We start from the raw sequence: 16,104 nt of genomic DNA on the forward strand, positions 1-16,104 counted from the left end.
CAGCGGCGTTTTCCCCTCAAAGGCGGATGTACACGAGCCTCCACCAATAGACGCCGCACTTCAGGTGACGTCATGCGCCGAACTACACTCAAGCCGCGGACCCAGCCGACTGAGGACATGTCCAACATGGCCGCCCTCACTTCGAACGGGGCAGAGTCCCGTTGGCTTTGTACGTTTCCCTTCGTCAGAGTGAATTTGAAATATGCGGGGTGGTCTGTCATGCTGGAAATATTATTGTGAGCTTATGATATACAATTTGTGCCGCGTGTGTTTGTTCTGAGGCGTGAGCCGGCGAAGAGAGATTGCAGCGAACATCGGTGACAAACATAATGCGTGTTTGTTTCATGGTGTTTTATTTGCGCCTAAGTGAAGTTGCAACGAGGAGAGTTCGCCAAAGCCTGGTATCTACTGTGAACTTACACGGAACAGACTTATTCAATCATAATGAAATAATTGAAAGTGCAAACCAACGGAACACAGGAGAAGAGGCAAACAAGCGCAGACTGAAACTCAGTTTATTCAGAGAAGAAATTATATACCAGAAAGAAGAGAAAGGGAAATAAAAACTGGGGAGAAGGTTCCACCATGATCAGGTGTCGTCCAGAAACGAGATTTCGCAATCTAACAGTGATATAGACTGAACTAACACAACTATCGATATTATTTTTAATAAAAAAGGCTTTTGCAATCTCTCTAGTTTTTGTGTTATGATGGCTGTATAAGACAAATGTGCGCGAAAATTCAGGTATGCAGCCACACTTTTTGTAATGGGCGGACAAATGTAAACCCGGCCTATTGATAGTTGTGTTAGTTCATCGTCTATATCACTGTTATATTGTGAAATCTCTGTTCTGGACGACACCTGATCATGGTGGAACCTTCTCCCCAGTTTTTATTTCCCTTTCTCTTCTTTCTGGTATATAATTTCTTCTCTGAATAAACTGAGTTTTAGTCTGCGCTTGTTTGTCTCTCCTCTTGTGTCCCGTTGGTTTGCGCTTTCAATTATTTCATTATAAATTTGTACCAACTAGCCTACCTGTCAACCCTTCTGTTATTCAATCATATCAGTTGCGAAAATCACCATAGGCTCCATGTATCGAAATTGGAACACGTCATTGGCCCCCTTGTCGGGAGTGAGCAGATTGTCGCGCCACCTGTTGATTTGCACACCCACTATTAAACGTATTGTGTTTTTTGTTGCTCCCAGGTGGCGCGAACGTCAGCTAACTTCCCAAAAATTGGGCTAACTGTGTGTCCGGATTTTGGAACGCGAAACTGCTACTCGTATAATTAACTCTGGTACGGAATGCCGTGTGCCAACTTGCACGAACTCGCGAGATTGCAGGTTTGCAACTGACAAAAAAAAAAAAGCCTGACACATTGAAAAAAAAAAAAAAAAAACTTGTGCAAACACACAAAAAGTACATGCAAATCTTATTCTATGAAACCAGCGACTGCTTTACAATTACATGCCCGGTGCCGTTAAACTTGCTCTGTAGCAGACAACGCACAGTGTTGTAAAAGGCACGGAGTTACTTTTCTCTTGCGATCTGGCATGTGCTGTAGCATTTCCATCATTACAGTCTTACCAAAGCACTCGTCATGATACACAAATTGTATTTATATCGACAAATACGCATTTTAGAAGCAGTTACAATATTTTGAGCGGTACTATTTTTTTAGTTGAGCAAATTGGCTGCTGCGCTTCGGTCATCTGGGTGGGGCCTCTCCTGCCTTCTTAAGTTGTACCCGACTAAAGTAATGTGCTAGCATACTGCTGGTGCAGTACATCACTTTAGTAGCATATTCAAAGCCTTGAGCTTTGATGTTGAGAAAGTACTTTTTGTTATAAAGTGGGGCACAGCAGGCAGCACGGGGATGGCCACTCCTGAATCATTTATGTATAATGAGTTCAAGATTGGTTCATTTAAGTGCACGCTAAGTTCATTTAGTGTAGTTTCGGGCGCAAATTTGGTAATGGCTGATGTGAGCTTCCTCTTGTGCTTTATCCAGATGGCATTCCAAGGTCACTCCTCATGGATGTAGGTAAGGACATTGTTAGTTTGCACGTGGCTTCTCGAGAACAAAACTGAATAAGCAGCAGTCTCATTTTCTTATAGCAATAAGTCTGTACAGGTGGCCACTTTCCATCTTGTTTGCAGATGAATACGACAAGTTGTTCCTGTATGTGGGCAATCTCCCAAAAGGCTGCACTGTTGAGGAAGTGAAGGACCTGTCCCCTGACATTGTCAGTGTGCGAACGAATGTCAAATTGGGCGAAAAGTTGTAAGCTCCTTGGACAATTTTTTAAATTACATTCTTGTAGCTTTTCATTTCAAAATGTTAACAGCGCATAGAGAATGGTTAGGTAAGGATGAGAGAGAACACAGGCAAAGAGTGCCGACATCCAATTAGTTTTATTTTGATAAAGCGGGCCTATATACAAGGCAAAGTAGACGGTGCAAGACAAAAGAAAAACCGAAGGATGTACAGGAAATAAAACTAGTTCGAAGTCAGTGCTCTGTGCCTCTGTTGTCTCGTCCTTTCCCAATTGTGCTATGTGCTGTTAACATTTTGAAATGAATCTCCACCAAATTGCCCAAGCGTCAACCCTTTCAAACTTCATTTGTAGCTTTTGTCCAGCTCTAGGCCTTAAAATAATTTGCGTGAACAAGGTGGAAAGTTGAAAGTTGGAGTTAGCATGTGCAGACGTATTGCTGCTACTTTGTTATTACATGTTGTTTGTGGTGCAAAACTTGGAACATGATTGAACAGAAAGAAAGCCAGATGCATGCCAACTTCGTTGGTTGGCACTCATCTATCTTGCTTTCCACTCTTCGTGTTCCAAGCTTTGCACCACAAATAACATGTTAACAAAACTTGCCCACCAACTGTCCCAGGAAAAAGTTATTCTAGAATGCTGCTGCTTATTTTAAGCTCTGCAAGCGAATGGGTTGCAAGTCTGCAATAGAGAGAGACGTAAATCTGCATACCCATCAAAGGTAGAACTTTATGGATTGATGGTGAGAATTCACGCCAAGAAGGGAATGTTTGGGGAGAACATTTTTTATTTTCGGCCATGAAAGTGTATTTTGGTAATAGGTTGCCTCGTGGCCTGATTCTGCCTAGTTGAGTAAACAAATTTGTTAAATGGAGCTGCTGCTTAAATGGAACAACTGCATTTGGTATGGTTGGTTTCAGGCTTGTATTCTGCACCCGTATTCATTGCTCAGCAAATGGAACTTTAAATGGAACATTTCCCGGTTTTTTCAGGTTCCGTTTAATGAATCTACTGTAATTGATAAACTGCTAGTCTGCAGACCTTCCATGTTTAGCTTAACTCAGTTCAAGACCGTCTGAGTTTTTTTTTCTTCGTGACCCGTATTTATCAGTACAATTGCAATTCGCTGACTAACTTGCAATCAATGTTTGCCTCTGCATTTTTCATACTTCCTGCAACTAATAGTGGCAACAAAACACTGCACGTTTTTAAAGGGCTAGTAAACATACTTAAGGAGTGTGTATGATGTTAACATGCTGCTGTAAGAATTTTGCGAATGCTGTAACCAAATTGCAGAGGTTATAGGACAAACGTTTAACTGCTGCTTTGGCTGGTTTCAGTTTCTCACTCCGCTTTCCTGTCCTCCATGTTGAGAGGGCGTAACCTCTCCTAACTATGCCCACTTTGTCAAAGTAACATGTCAGCAGTATATGTCATAAACACGCTGTCTAAGACTGAGCAAGGCTGTGTCCAAATGTTCATTCAGTAACCTATAGTGTGGGGAGGTGAGAAAGTAGTGTGAGGCTCTGATGCAATCAACAAATACACAACACATTGTGGGGTGAAAACTGCATCACCAAAGGGCGTAGGTGCAATAACATTTTTTTGATATAGATGACTTTCTAGTCTCCGTTGCAAACGAACTCTGCACCGAAGTGGGAAAACTTAGGCCGCTCCTAAATCTGCACTGAAATGAGCAATTAATAAAAACTAACTTAAAACATTCAGTGCTCCCACTTTTTGTGCCAACTGCGCCAAATCAGATTTACTGTGCCATCCTGATATCAACGGAAATCGCGTTAAACTGCGCCAAAGTCGGATTTTGGATGGTCTATCACCAGCAATAGCCATGCCGGTGCATCGATTCATGCGCACTTTGTTCTCGAGGTCACCAAAGTCAAAATCACGTACTTATTTTATTATGCTCAATAAACAGCGGTCCCGCGTGCGTCCTAAAATCCATGATGTTATGTTTGGTGCTGACGCAACTCTGTTGTGCGAGTCCGTTTAAAGGGCCACTCACCAGGCTCCCAAAATACAAAGAAAAAAAAAAAGTGCAATATTCTTTTCCGATATTTCTTGTCCTTCTTGGCACACTACTGTGACGTAGACAGTATAGTTTCCATGACGTCTACAGCGTACATGCTCCCGATTCGTTGATATATGCGCAATGTCACATGTGATTTGTCTCCTGCACTGCTTTACCACGCAGCCGCCCATCCGTTCTTCTTTGTCTCGCATGAATATCGTGCACAATCAACCGATCAAAGTTTATTCTTTGTGTTTACAACTGCGCAAGCTGCGATAACAGCGTGCAGCGAGAAGCGTGAAATCCTGATAGGTTCTACCGCTTAGTGCTGATATTGTTCACATGCATTCAACAACTAAGGGGCGAGGAGGACGCATCATGTGTATGACGGAGAGGAGAAATACACCCCCCTGTCTTTAAACGCGGGGTGGTGAGTGGCCCTTTAACGGCGAAACACGCTTTCGCAGGGGCTCCTGATGTCTAGTCCAATCGGTAGCATGAAACTGTGGTGGCGATTCATCGGCAGGCGTCATTCGTTCTAGGAATGTTGCTGATAGCTCGTTTGAAAAGTTGCACGGTGTTGCGACTTCGGGTCCCGCGGGTCTCAGTTTGGTAGCGGGCCCCCGTGTTAGGACCCATCGTCCAACAAGTCAGATGAGGCGCTCGTAAAAACGACAATTTATTTACATGGTTAATAACTGAGAGTTAGAAATGAGGTGATCAAGTGATCAAGTAGAAGTCAAGAACTGTACATATAAGAACTGTTGAACGGTAGAACTTCAAATACACGAAAGTCTTTGGCTTATATAGCGCCTCGTTGCCAACCCTGGGCACATTGTCCGCGGCTTCCGCCAATAGGGCGCTCCATGGTCTAGGTGCTCCACCCACGAAGGAGAGGAAAAACACCACACAATGCATGCGGAGAGGGCACAGTCCACACGATGCCCAAATATGGTCACCAAAGCACTGCACCGATGTTTTCGCACACGTCGCCATGTTTCGTGCACGTCCAATGATTTTGGTTTTCAAGATTCTTCTGGCAGTTGGGTGAGGTTCGAAAAACCGGCTGCCAGTACACGTGTCAAACTTGCCTGACTGTTTGGGTAGGACAATGTAGTGGTGGGCCAGCATATCGTCAAAATATGCCACCCCATTCAGCCGATCCTATGGAGAAAGGGGAGGAAGGAGGAGTAGTCAACTAATCCCTCGTCGCCGAGGCGGGCTCCGGCAAGGGCTGCAGCAGATAGTGCATTATCCTTTTCTTCACCCCCACATTTCATTCCTGATTGTTTGCTAGAAGCTGTGGCTTAGCTGCACATATCCCGGGGCTCCGCTTCTCCTCACAAGATGCAGCCACAACCAGTTTGGCTTTAGCTTTCTGCCTGAACTGTAAATACCATGCTGGTTCCGAGATTTCCAGATCCTCGGTGACCTCGAAAATAGCCCAGCCGCCTCCTTGTCTGCCTCGAAAGCCTTGCTCGCAGCAAACACAATAGTCTTTCTTGAGTCGAGCTCACAATGGCCTCTCTTGGCTCGTGCATTTTCTCTGCGCAAACCAGTCCCGAACCCCTCGTTCAGGTTTTGCCGAGAGGAAATTAATCCGTCTTGACGGCACATCTTTGCTTGGAATGCGTCGAAATATTTTCGTCCCGTTCACAAAGGCCGAAAAACTTCAATAATGATGACGGTTGTAACAGTCTCTCGCGCGCTGGCGTGAAGATCTCGATGGGCTGAGGTTTGCAGCCACAGTTCGGAGAGATCAGCGCTGACGTCTGGTCTGGTGAAGACTGTCCTTGATGAAGTAGTGACCACCTGCTTCATTTTGGCTCAACAGACATCATATACGCATATGAAACACAACCACTCACCTAGTGAGCGCCAGACCATTCCGTCAAACCCCATTAGGCATATTTACCCTTTTACAACTAATTAAAAGAAGTACACTAGTTATTCTAAATTCCTCTTCTACGTTTGAGTGAAACAGAATAACAATACTGGAAGCACACCCAACCAGAAACCTTGAATAGTGGTGTCTTCAATGTACTCACCATGAGTTCAACGAACTCTTAAACGCAACAAAACAACAAAACCTAATCAATGGTCCTCGTCTAGGTCAGGAAAAAAAATATTTCAGAACTCTCGAGAATGCCGTTCGCTTCAGGGACAGCGGCTTAAACACTCAATATTGTCATGGGGTATCCCTCTTTTTGAAACGTATGTCAAACGTATACTGTTGCAAAACGAGGCTTCAACGCAGCAGGCGGCCATTCTTAGAGAACAAAGGCAGTAGCCCCGAGAGAGGACAATGCTCCAAGTCGATAAAACTTACTTGGTAATCTAGTAAGCTAGTTTTCCGAGCTGCCTTCACTAGGCTTTTCCATCCCTAAACAGGACACTTGCAAAACTTCGAAAGGCTCAAAACGAAGAATTCTCGCATTAGTTCCATTTACTCACAACGAAAAACTTAAGTCTTCGCGCGAGCTCTTTGCGGACGCTATAACCCAAGGTCAGACGTTACCGTTTCTTCGCGTCTCTAATAGGACACACCTTGACAGACTCAAATCTTTCACACTAGATTCGGCTGCATCTTACAATTGTCCGAAATGCCGCTCCAACCTCGACTTCCGCTAACGCGTAACGTTCTGCCTAAATTATCGCACGATACCCAAGTATTCCATCAAAACTAAAGTGACGGAACTAAACCTTGCTTAACAGTCTGGTTTGGTTAATGTTACCTAATCATGCCAGCCTCTTGTATAAAGAACGCGCTGGGTTCCTTCAGGTGCGTTAGCTCTATTCGCACTTATAGGGTGCTGTAACATTTCAGGACCAAACGTACGCTTCCGTACCATCTAAAAATATTCTAACTGCGCGTTTGTTTGTAAATGCTCACAAAAACTGCAACATACCGCGTTTGGCATGAACCCTTTAAAACTAGTCCTTTTTTTTTTAAACCTTACCGACAAAAGAAAACTTTACTTTAAAGGAATAAAACTGGAAGAGTATTCAAATGATTTCCTTCCAGAAACTCTGGGTCGCATTCTGCGAAAAGCTTGCAGCTGACCTTCACGCTTTCAGCCTTGCATGTGGCGGTCATGTTCTCTGCCGCTTTCGCGATCGCCAGAGGCCACAATGAGCGCGAGCTCCTATTCCAACTTTGCTATCTCGCCTCACTCGTGATTTCGGCCGGCTTTCTTCGTAACACCGAAGATTCCAGAGGTGCGGGGGAAAGAATCACCGTTGTCTTTTTGTGTTTGGTTCTACCCTGAATTTAGGACTAGCAGCCTTCCTTTTAGGAACTTGTCGACATCGTTGTCGACGCAAATCTGTTCTTTTCAACCGTGGCTTCCTTCTTCGGGACGCGCGTCTCTTTCCGCTACTTCTCTCTCGCCAATTTCGCCTGACGGTACGCGTCAAAGGACTTTTTATTGAATTGCCCGATGGCCAACCTTTCCGTTTTCGCTGCGGCGTGCACTCTGCCTCCACCTTTTGTGGTGCCGCACGTCCCCGCTTCCTTCTTTTGCGGTGACGCTTACGTACAACTTTTCGTTGGTTGTTACAAACTTCCCTAGTTGCGTCATCGGCAATCTTACAGTTCAGGTGTGCCTGTGCACCACCCTTTCTGCAACCTTAGCCCTTCGATTTCTCCGCTCCATTCCTTTGTCGGGCTAACTTATCTGTGCTACCCTTCGCAAAACCAGACTCTGGGCACTCCACAGATCTGAACTCTTGGAAATTAGCGTCCTGCTTGATTTCCGGGTAGTTTTTAGCGTCCGGCCGATCGTTTACGTGCCGCTGCACGAGGCCTGTCTCTAACAACACACAATCTCTGTTCATGCTGCTGGGATTAGATTTTTCCTCGAAACGATCCTCCACCGAACTTGTGCCTGTTTGTACACCTACGACAGCCTCGCAATGTACCTTCTCACCCTCTGAAACATTTCCCACGCTATCTGTAGGAAATAATTTCAACAGTAGCTCGCGCTCGCTGGCAGTACTGTCGGGTTTCAGTAGCGTTATGTCTTCGCTACATTTAAGACTACCTTCGTTGTCCTCTTTTTCAATATCCGAAAGGTCATTTCCTTGCTGAGGCTCAAGCGTGGTCTCCAGCTCATCAGTCTGCTCAATGACGCCACCAGGGCGACTGGAACCAGCCTCGATCTCACATGGAACACCTTTTGGACTTGCTACAGTTTGCATACCAGCCACCATCCCGCTCTCTATATGCGCTACCTTCGCATCATCGGAGAGTCGCGTACTTTACCTAGGCGCAATTTTACTAACGACGACCTGTTGCTCTTTTCTCTCCACCGAAGGATCACTTCACATGTCGCACTGATAGAGATGCATACCTTTCTCGGGTGGTACCTCGCAAACAGCGGCTTTCTCGGTGACTTCACACTGCACCGTACTCGCCACTTCACCGCACCTTTCGGGCTCTACACATACTGAACATATACACGACCAAAGACGCTTCCGATGCTGTGCCCTAGTTGTACGATTCATCCTTGCAATGTTTTCGTCTAATGCTCACATTTTAGCCTCGTGTATACGTATACTTTCGGCCTTTTCTGCCTCTTCTCTCTGGGCTTCTGCCTGTTTTCTCTGTTGAATGCTCTCGACATACTCTGAGAGTCCTCATCGCTTGTCCCTGTCCCGACGATCCGCTTCATCAGTTCTGCTCTGTTTTGGGAGTCCGACACATCGAGTTTCAACTCCTCTGGGATCGCTAGCAATACGGGTTTTCGCAGGGCTTTCAGATTCATGACTGCTTCCGATACCGTTCTGTTCCACAAATCATTCCTGTCTTGCAGCTATTTAACCCTGACAACAACGACAGCCCTAGTTTTCGGCCTTGCCTCAAGTTACCTGTTAACTTAGTCTGCAAAAGCTTCCTTAAGCTCTTACACGGAATCCTGTTCTGTCTCTGTTAACCTTGCCGTCCCCCACAGATTATAGCTTAAACAAGCTATCTCACAATTATCTGCCCTACACAAGTTATCTGATAACCTGATGACTAAAATAGCTCTGTCACTGTTAACCTTGCCGTCACCCACAGACTAGCTTAATCAAACTATCTCACAATCTGCCTGACTCCAGTTACACAATGACTGATAAAGCCATTCTCCCTACCAGCGTTTACTCGCACATTAGTAAATGCCTGGTAAAGTTTAACAGAGAAAGTCGGCACTCACCCTGCTCGCAGTCATGCCTCCAGCGTCGTGCATCTCAGCAGTGCCTTCTGGTTGCCTCTCGCAGTCGACCTCGTGTCATCCCAGAAGTGCCGTTCAGCTGCCTCTCAAGTCGATGAGCTCGGAGCATCCAACCGTTGTCGTCCAATCGCCTCTCGAAGTCGATGGGGTCGTAGCATCTGACTGCTGTCGTCGAGTCGTTGCTACCTGGGTTGACACCATTCCTCCGCTGAATCCAGTTGCGACTCCGGGTCCCGCGGGTCTCAGTTTGGTAGCGGGCCCCCGTCTTAGGACCCATCGTCGAACAAGTCAGATGAGGCGCTCGTAAAAACGACAATTTATTTACATGGTTAGTAACTGAGAGTTAGAAATGAGGTGATCAAGTGATCAAGTAGAAGTCAAGAACTGTACATAAGAACTGTTGAACGGTAGAACTTCAAATACACGAAAGTCTTCGGCTTATATAGCGCCTCGTTGCCAACCCTGGGCACATTGTCCGCGGCTTCCGCCAATAGGGCGCTCCATGGTCTAGGTGCTCCACCGACGAAGGAGAGGAAAGACACCACACAATGCATGCGGAGAGGGCACAGTCCACACGATGCCCAAATATGGTCACCAAAGCACTGCATCGATGTTTTCGCAAACGTCACCAAGTTTCGCGCACGTCCGATGATTTTGGTTTCCAAGATTCTTCTGGCAGTTGGGTGAGGTTCAAAAAACCGGCTGCCAGTACACGTGTCAAACTTGCCTGACTGTTTGGGTAGGACAATGTAGTGGTGGGCCAGCATATCGTCAAAATATGCCACCCCATTCAGCCGATCCTATGGAGAAAGGGGGGGAGGGGGAGGAGTAGTCATCTAATCCCTCGTCGCCGAGGCGGGCTCCGGCAAGGGCTGCAGCAGATAGTGCATTATCCTTTTCTTCACCCCCACATTTCATTCCTGATTGTTTGCTAGAAGCTGTGGCTTAGCTGCACATATCCCGGGGCTCCGCTTCTCCTCACAAGATGCAGCCACAACCAGTTTGGCTTTAGCTTTCTGCCTGAACTGTAAATACCATGCTGGTTCCGAGATTTCCAGATCCTCGGTGACCTCGAAAATAGCCCAGCTGCCTCCTTGTCTGCCTCGAAAGCCTTGCTCGCAGTAAACACAATAGCCTTTCTTGAGTCGAGCTCACAATGGCCTCTCTTGGCTCATGCATTTTCTCTGCGCGAACCAGTCCCGAACCCCTCGTTCAAGTTTTGCCGAGAGGAAATTAATCCGTCTTGACGGCACACCTTTGCTTGGAATGCGTTGAAATATTTTCGTCCCGTTCACAAAGGCCGAAAACTTCAATAATGATGACGGTCGTAACAACGGCATGTAATAAAGCAATTTTCACTAATAACTGCACGCATGCCGCCAGAATGTCTGTCACGTCTATGTCTGGACATCGCGATCTAATTTTCCACGCTTCGCGTCCATAGAACACGTGAGTGGTGGGAACACGCTGACACTTTCTCTTTGATATACTTTATCTATGGATCATCATACAGAAGAGCTGTTTAGTAATTCCTTCCTCCAGCTCGTGCACCTGGGTTTATAATCGCTGTGCTGGTAAAAGCCCCTAAAAAAAAAAGACCCTGCCCTTTCGAACTCAAGCTTGCCAGGGTCTGAATTGAACTCTCTTGTGCTTTTTTTTAAATATCTCATTTAGAAAAGCATGCCACCTGGTCGGAGCAGCCGCAATTCAGTTTTAATATGCCCAGCTATATATTGAGGCCATCGTTGCGGCTCTAGTGCCGGAAGGCCTGTGAAGCGGCTACGCCTTGTTACACGCCTGCCTCTCGCTTTCTAATGTTAATAGCTGACGGTTAGAAAAAAAAATTGAACGTCACAGCATTGCATTTATTGCTTCGTTGTGAAAGGAGTTGTGGGGGGGAGGCAGCTGCGTTGATTGAAGTAGCTGGTGCGCGCTATCTTGAGGCATATTGAGACTGTTCGTGAACTTTCTGTGCTACTAACCTCTGCTTCGCGTTAAGGTAACTGACAGCACGAAAGCCTCGGCAACTAAAGTGATCATTGTCCCTTTAGTCAGCGTTCTTTTGAGGTACGCGATATCAGCAATATCGAATCTACAAGATACAATTTGTTAGCTTCACTTACGCTTTTAGCAATGAGTGCAAAACTGATGAATTGTATTGTTATACCAAACAATAAGGCTTGACGTCATCCGCGAGAAGCACTAACGGCGGCGTTGCAATTTCCAAGTAAAAACTCGCTGCCCGCGCAGTGTTCGATATCCGCGACTTGGGTGACCAGAGCCCCGCTGCGGTGGTCTAGTGGCTAAGGTACTCGGCTGCTGACCTGCAGGTCGCGGGAGCGAATCCCGGCTGCGGCTGCTGCATTTCCGATGGAGGCGAAAATGTAGGTTCGTGTGCTCAGATTTGGGTGCCTGTTAAAGAACCCCAGGTGGTCAAAATTTCTCGAGCCCTCCACTACAGCGTCTCTCATAATCATATGATGGTTTTGGGATGTTAAATCCCACATATCATCATTTGGGTGACCAGAGACCCCCAAAACATGTCTTGCACGCCGATGCACGTCCAGATGAAATCAAACTTGTCTAGAACGCTCAGCTGGCCGCTCCAGCGGGCGTTTTCTCCAGAAATATGTAAAGAGAGACGCCGTAATGCTACCAAACGGGGTCGTACTGCGTGTTAGACCCGTGTGCTGTAATGTAAGCATTAACGGTAGCTTGTAGCTAATGTGAGATGGAAGCCGTGGCCAACAACAGTGTCGACGGGCCTGTGCTCCACTGCTCTAGACCAGTGTGATTCTATCTGTACAGTACGAATGGACCTCCGAAATGGTTCGACGATGATGTGGCCGTCTTGCGATTAAGGCTCAGTGCCGCTCTAGAAAGCAAATCACTTTTTGCACAGTCTGTTCGCATTGAGAGTACAAGGTAGAAGGGTATACCAGCTGTAAATAGCGTGTGCACGGGCGATCACACCCTTATAGTCAAAGTTCATAACAACGCTCCCCGCCCCCCTCCTTCCCCTCGCGTTTCTAGCCCCTTCTTGTTCCTTGGACACGAGTGGCGTGTTCCTCTATGTGTATACTCAAGGGAAGAAAAATCACCTTCTCGAGCTGTTCCATTACGTGGACACCAGGCCATGAAACTGTGAAAGGGAACCAGCGTGCCGACGCCATTGCCCAGGCATACGCCGACCTGGGGGCGCACAATGACGAGGAAGCAGCCGCAGTTACTAGACACTATGGAGCAATTTTAGAACGCCAGAGAGCCCTGAGGAGGATATACCCCCCTCCCCACAAAGACCTCAGCAGAGAGCAGTCGGTTGCCAGGAGACAGCTGCAGACTAATACGTACCCCAATCTCAGTCTTCCGAGTAGAATCTATTCGGGAATATACGCCAACCAATGCCCGCTATTCAGAGAACGCCCCACACTTTACCACGTGACACGGGCTTGCCAACACACTTAGGTAGTGCTAAGAAACTGTACACCAAACTGGAGCAGTGGGAGGCTGCGCTGTCCTGCTCTAAGCCTTGTTAAGGGTAGGAAGGTCGATGGCAAGTACGGCAGGTTTTCTTTGACACAATTTTGACACAATTTCGTGCCGCCAAAGTTACAATAATCATGGATGTGGAGATGCTTACTAAAGTTGAAACAGTTTGCCGTGCAAGAAAAGCACACAATGGCCCCAGACAACAATAAACAACCTCTTTCAAAGCTAACCTCCTACCATCCGCACTACTATGTTGCAACTAACATCTGCTAACTTCTAATTAACTTAATGAAACAGAACTACTTGATTTTCACAGAAATGCAGCCTGAACCTACAAAAGCTATCTGGGTGCATTCTTTATTCTCTCAAACATACTCAAAACGTAGTCGTGAGTGCCTACTTGTACGACACACTGATGCTAACGAAAACGCTCTCACAACACATTGAACTGTGTCTTAATACTCCTTGAAATGTACCCATAACTTCAATGTTCGGTAAAGCGCAATGTTCAGCTCAAGAGATCACATGATCCCCAAGCACGCACTAAAATAACAAAATGAAGGGAATAAACCTTTTGTACTACACGCTCATTTGCTGAATGTAGCTTCATGTCAGCCCATGTTTTTAAAGAACGCACAGGACTTAGTATGCGCCTTAGCAAGACATCATACTCTCATCTAAAGAGCGCTTACTATAATAACATACACCTAACCATAGGTCATATCCATATAATGTAGGCACCACTAAACATGCGTCTGAACGTAGTTTACAAAGAACGTCACGCAAAGGAAATAGCACTAGATGCCGTACACTTCAGGAGCACCTAACAAAACTTCCGTAAGTTTTGTGCCAAGAACCCTGTACTAAATGTTTTTGAAACACGAGCATTTTGAAAATTGCTTTTTGTTTTATTGTAAAACATTCCTTGAAATGCTCATTTACTCATTTAAGATGGTATACAACTTTGCGCTACACAGAAAAATGACACGAAGCTTACAAACTTCGGCTCCGCTCGACAAACGTTACCACGTTTTCAAGTTTAGCGGGCATACAAATCTTTCTTCATGACTAACGTGTTCTTAACTGAAATAAAAACTCATTGCAGGCAGTCGGCTGACTGATGCAGACCACTGCTTCCGTGTAACGCCTAATAACTTAAATCAAAACCCTTATAATGCTTACAAAAAAAAACCCAGAAGGGAAAAAACTATAACTAAACAAAGTAGCCGCGGAGATGACATAGGAATATTACTTTAAAGCCAAAAATACACAAACATACATGCTTCCAAGTAACCGTGCCCCGCTCTCCAGCTTACAGCTGTCCCTCGTTTTTTAATCGTACACACGGCGGTCGCGGACTTGGTGGATTTGGAGAGCGCCTGAGACCACAACATGTGCGTGCTAAAAACCGAACTGTGCCATCACGCCTCATTCGCGATTTCGACCTGGTTCTGTCAGTTTGGCGGAGGGGATCTGAGTAACGCGTGGGAAAGAGTCACGATGTCCTTTTTCTTGCACCCGTGCGGTGCTTAGTTACTGTGGCTTTTCTTCTAGAACCTCTTTGACACTCCTGTCCCCGCAAAGCTTTAAATCCAGCGTGTATTCCGTTGCGAGGATGCGCACGGTGGCCTACACTTTTGCCACTGGCGTCTTGCTTCACGCCACAAAGGCCTCTTCGTTGAACTGGCAGGAGAGCTACCCTGTTTTCTTTCTCCCCGTTGCTTGGTTCCTCCTTCTTGCCTTCGCTTTGTCGCGCGCGTATGCTTCACTCTTTTACGGCGACGTTTGCGACCGACCTTTCTTTCACTGCTTTGAAATTCTTGGATTGTGTCATCGGGGGTTTTACAGCTCAATGGCATCCCATGAAACTTTCTGTGGATGGAATGGGAAGAGTGGCGCTTTCTACACGATTCTATTCGGGAAGAACCTGCTGTTCTTTTTCTTTTCGTGCGGCGGCTCGGACGCATGCAAAGCAACTTTGACGCCGATGCGGAACGCCTCGTTTTGCCTGCTACGCTCAAATGTTGCGAGTTTTCTTCAACACGCATAGCGCCCTTTGTCTCGCTCGCGGGTCTCCGACATCTCTTGCGTCTGCGCCGCTTCTTGTGGATCGTTTCTGAGCCTCCTGATTGCATCTCAAGCTCGTGAACCCTCTCACAGCTTTCGTCAGCTGTCTCACCCGCGCAGTCTCGACCGAATCATCTTTCTTCTCACACTCTGCACTGGCGGACAGGTTAACACATTGAAGAACAATGCAGCTCTTTGAACAATCTTGCTGGTATTCCTGGGAGCTATCTGTAACTGCGGTGTTGTCCTCACTCTCTACTTCGGCTGCTTCTCCTGAGCTATCTCCGGTGTTCTTGATCACTTCGACCTCATTTGCAAGATCCACCGTCGCGACAACCACAGTTCAGGTTTGTACCAGCTTTTCTACAGCTATCCTAGCTGTTCCGCTAGCATTTAACTGGCACAGCACCTCGTCGCATTCGCTCTAACCTTTAGTGGCCTCTCTCATTAGAGCAGCATCTTTTGCAGCTCTCGCATTCGATTCATCTTTAAACCCTCTGCTGTTCTCACACGTGCTAGCCTTCTCTACGGCTGTCAATTGCACCTCACTCATTTCATCATCGCACTTCTCGTGCGCTATAGTTGCGGATGGCTGAAGCTTCTGCCGCATTGCCCCGACTTTCTGTTCCAATAGTTCAATCTTTAAGTCGAGTGCTCGATCACGCTCTTCTCTATCTCGATCCATCTCCTTCTTTCTTTCTCTCTCCTTTTTTCGTTCCTCCAATCTTTTGAAAGCTTGTAACACGTATTTAATATCCACCTCACTGGCATTTTGCAAAATCAGCTTTAAAGTTTGTGACCTGTCCTTTCTTTCCTCAACCTTAATACCTAGGTCTTCACAAATATACAAAAGACCACCCTTTAGCAGTGTCTTCACCTCCATGATTACCGTTTTACTTTGGCCTGCATCTCACACATAATTAGGTGATCCTTCTAACTCACAAATAGGTGATCCCCTAACTCACACACCATTCAGCTTCTATCAACTCACACTCGCAAAATGAAGCCTGGAAAGTCAAAGCTAG

General features: G+C 46.3%; 1 protein-coding gene across 2 annotated transcripts in view; it reads left to right on the top strand.

The window, feature by feature from the left end:
* LOC119161533 (uncharacterized) overlaps positions 1–16,104 on the top strand; it is an 83,612-nt gene that overhangs the window by 15,656 nt on the left and 51,852 nt on the right. For both annotated transcript variants that reach the window (XM_037414057.2, XM_037414058.2), the window contains exons 6-7: positions 2,014–2,046; positions 2,163–2,286. In XM_037414057.2, the coding sequence (XP_037269954.2) occupies positions 2,014–2,046; positions 2,163–2,286 (157 nt within the window). The remainder of the gene's footprint in view (positions 1–2,013; positions 2,047–2,162; positions 2,287–16,104) is intronic.

Source organism: Rhipicephalus microplus, chromosome X (genome assembly GCF_043290135.1).
Source record: "Rhipicephalus microplus isolate Deutch F79 chromosome X, USDA_Rmic, whole genome shotgun sequence".
In the NCBI taxonomy this organism is placed as follows: domain Eukaryota; kingdom Metazoa; phylum Arthropoda; class Arachnida; order Ixodida; family Ixodidae; genus Rhipicephalus; species Rhipicephalus microplus.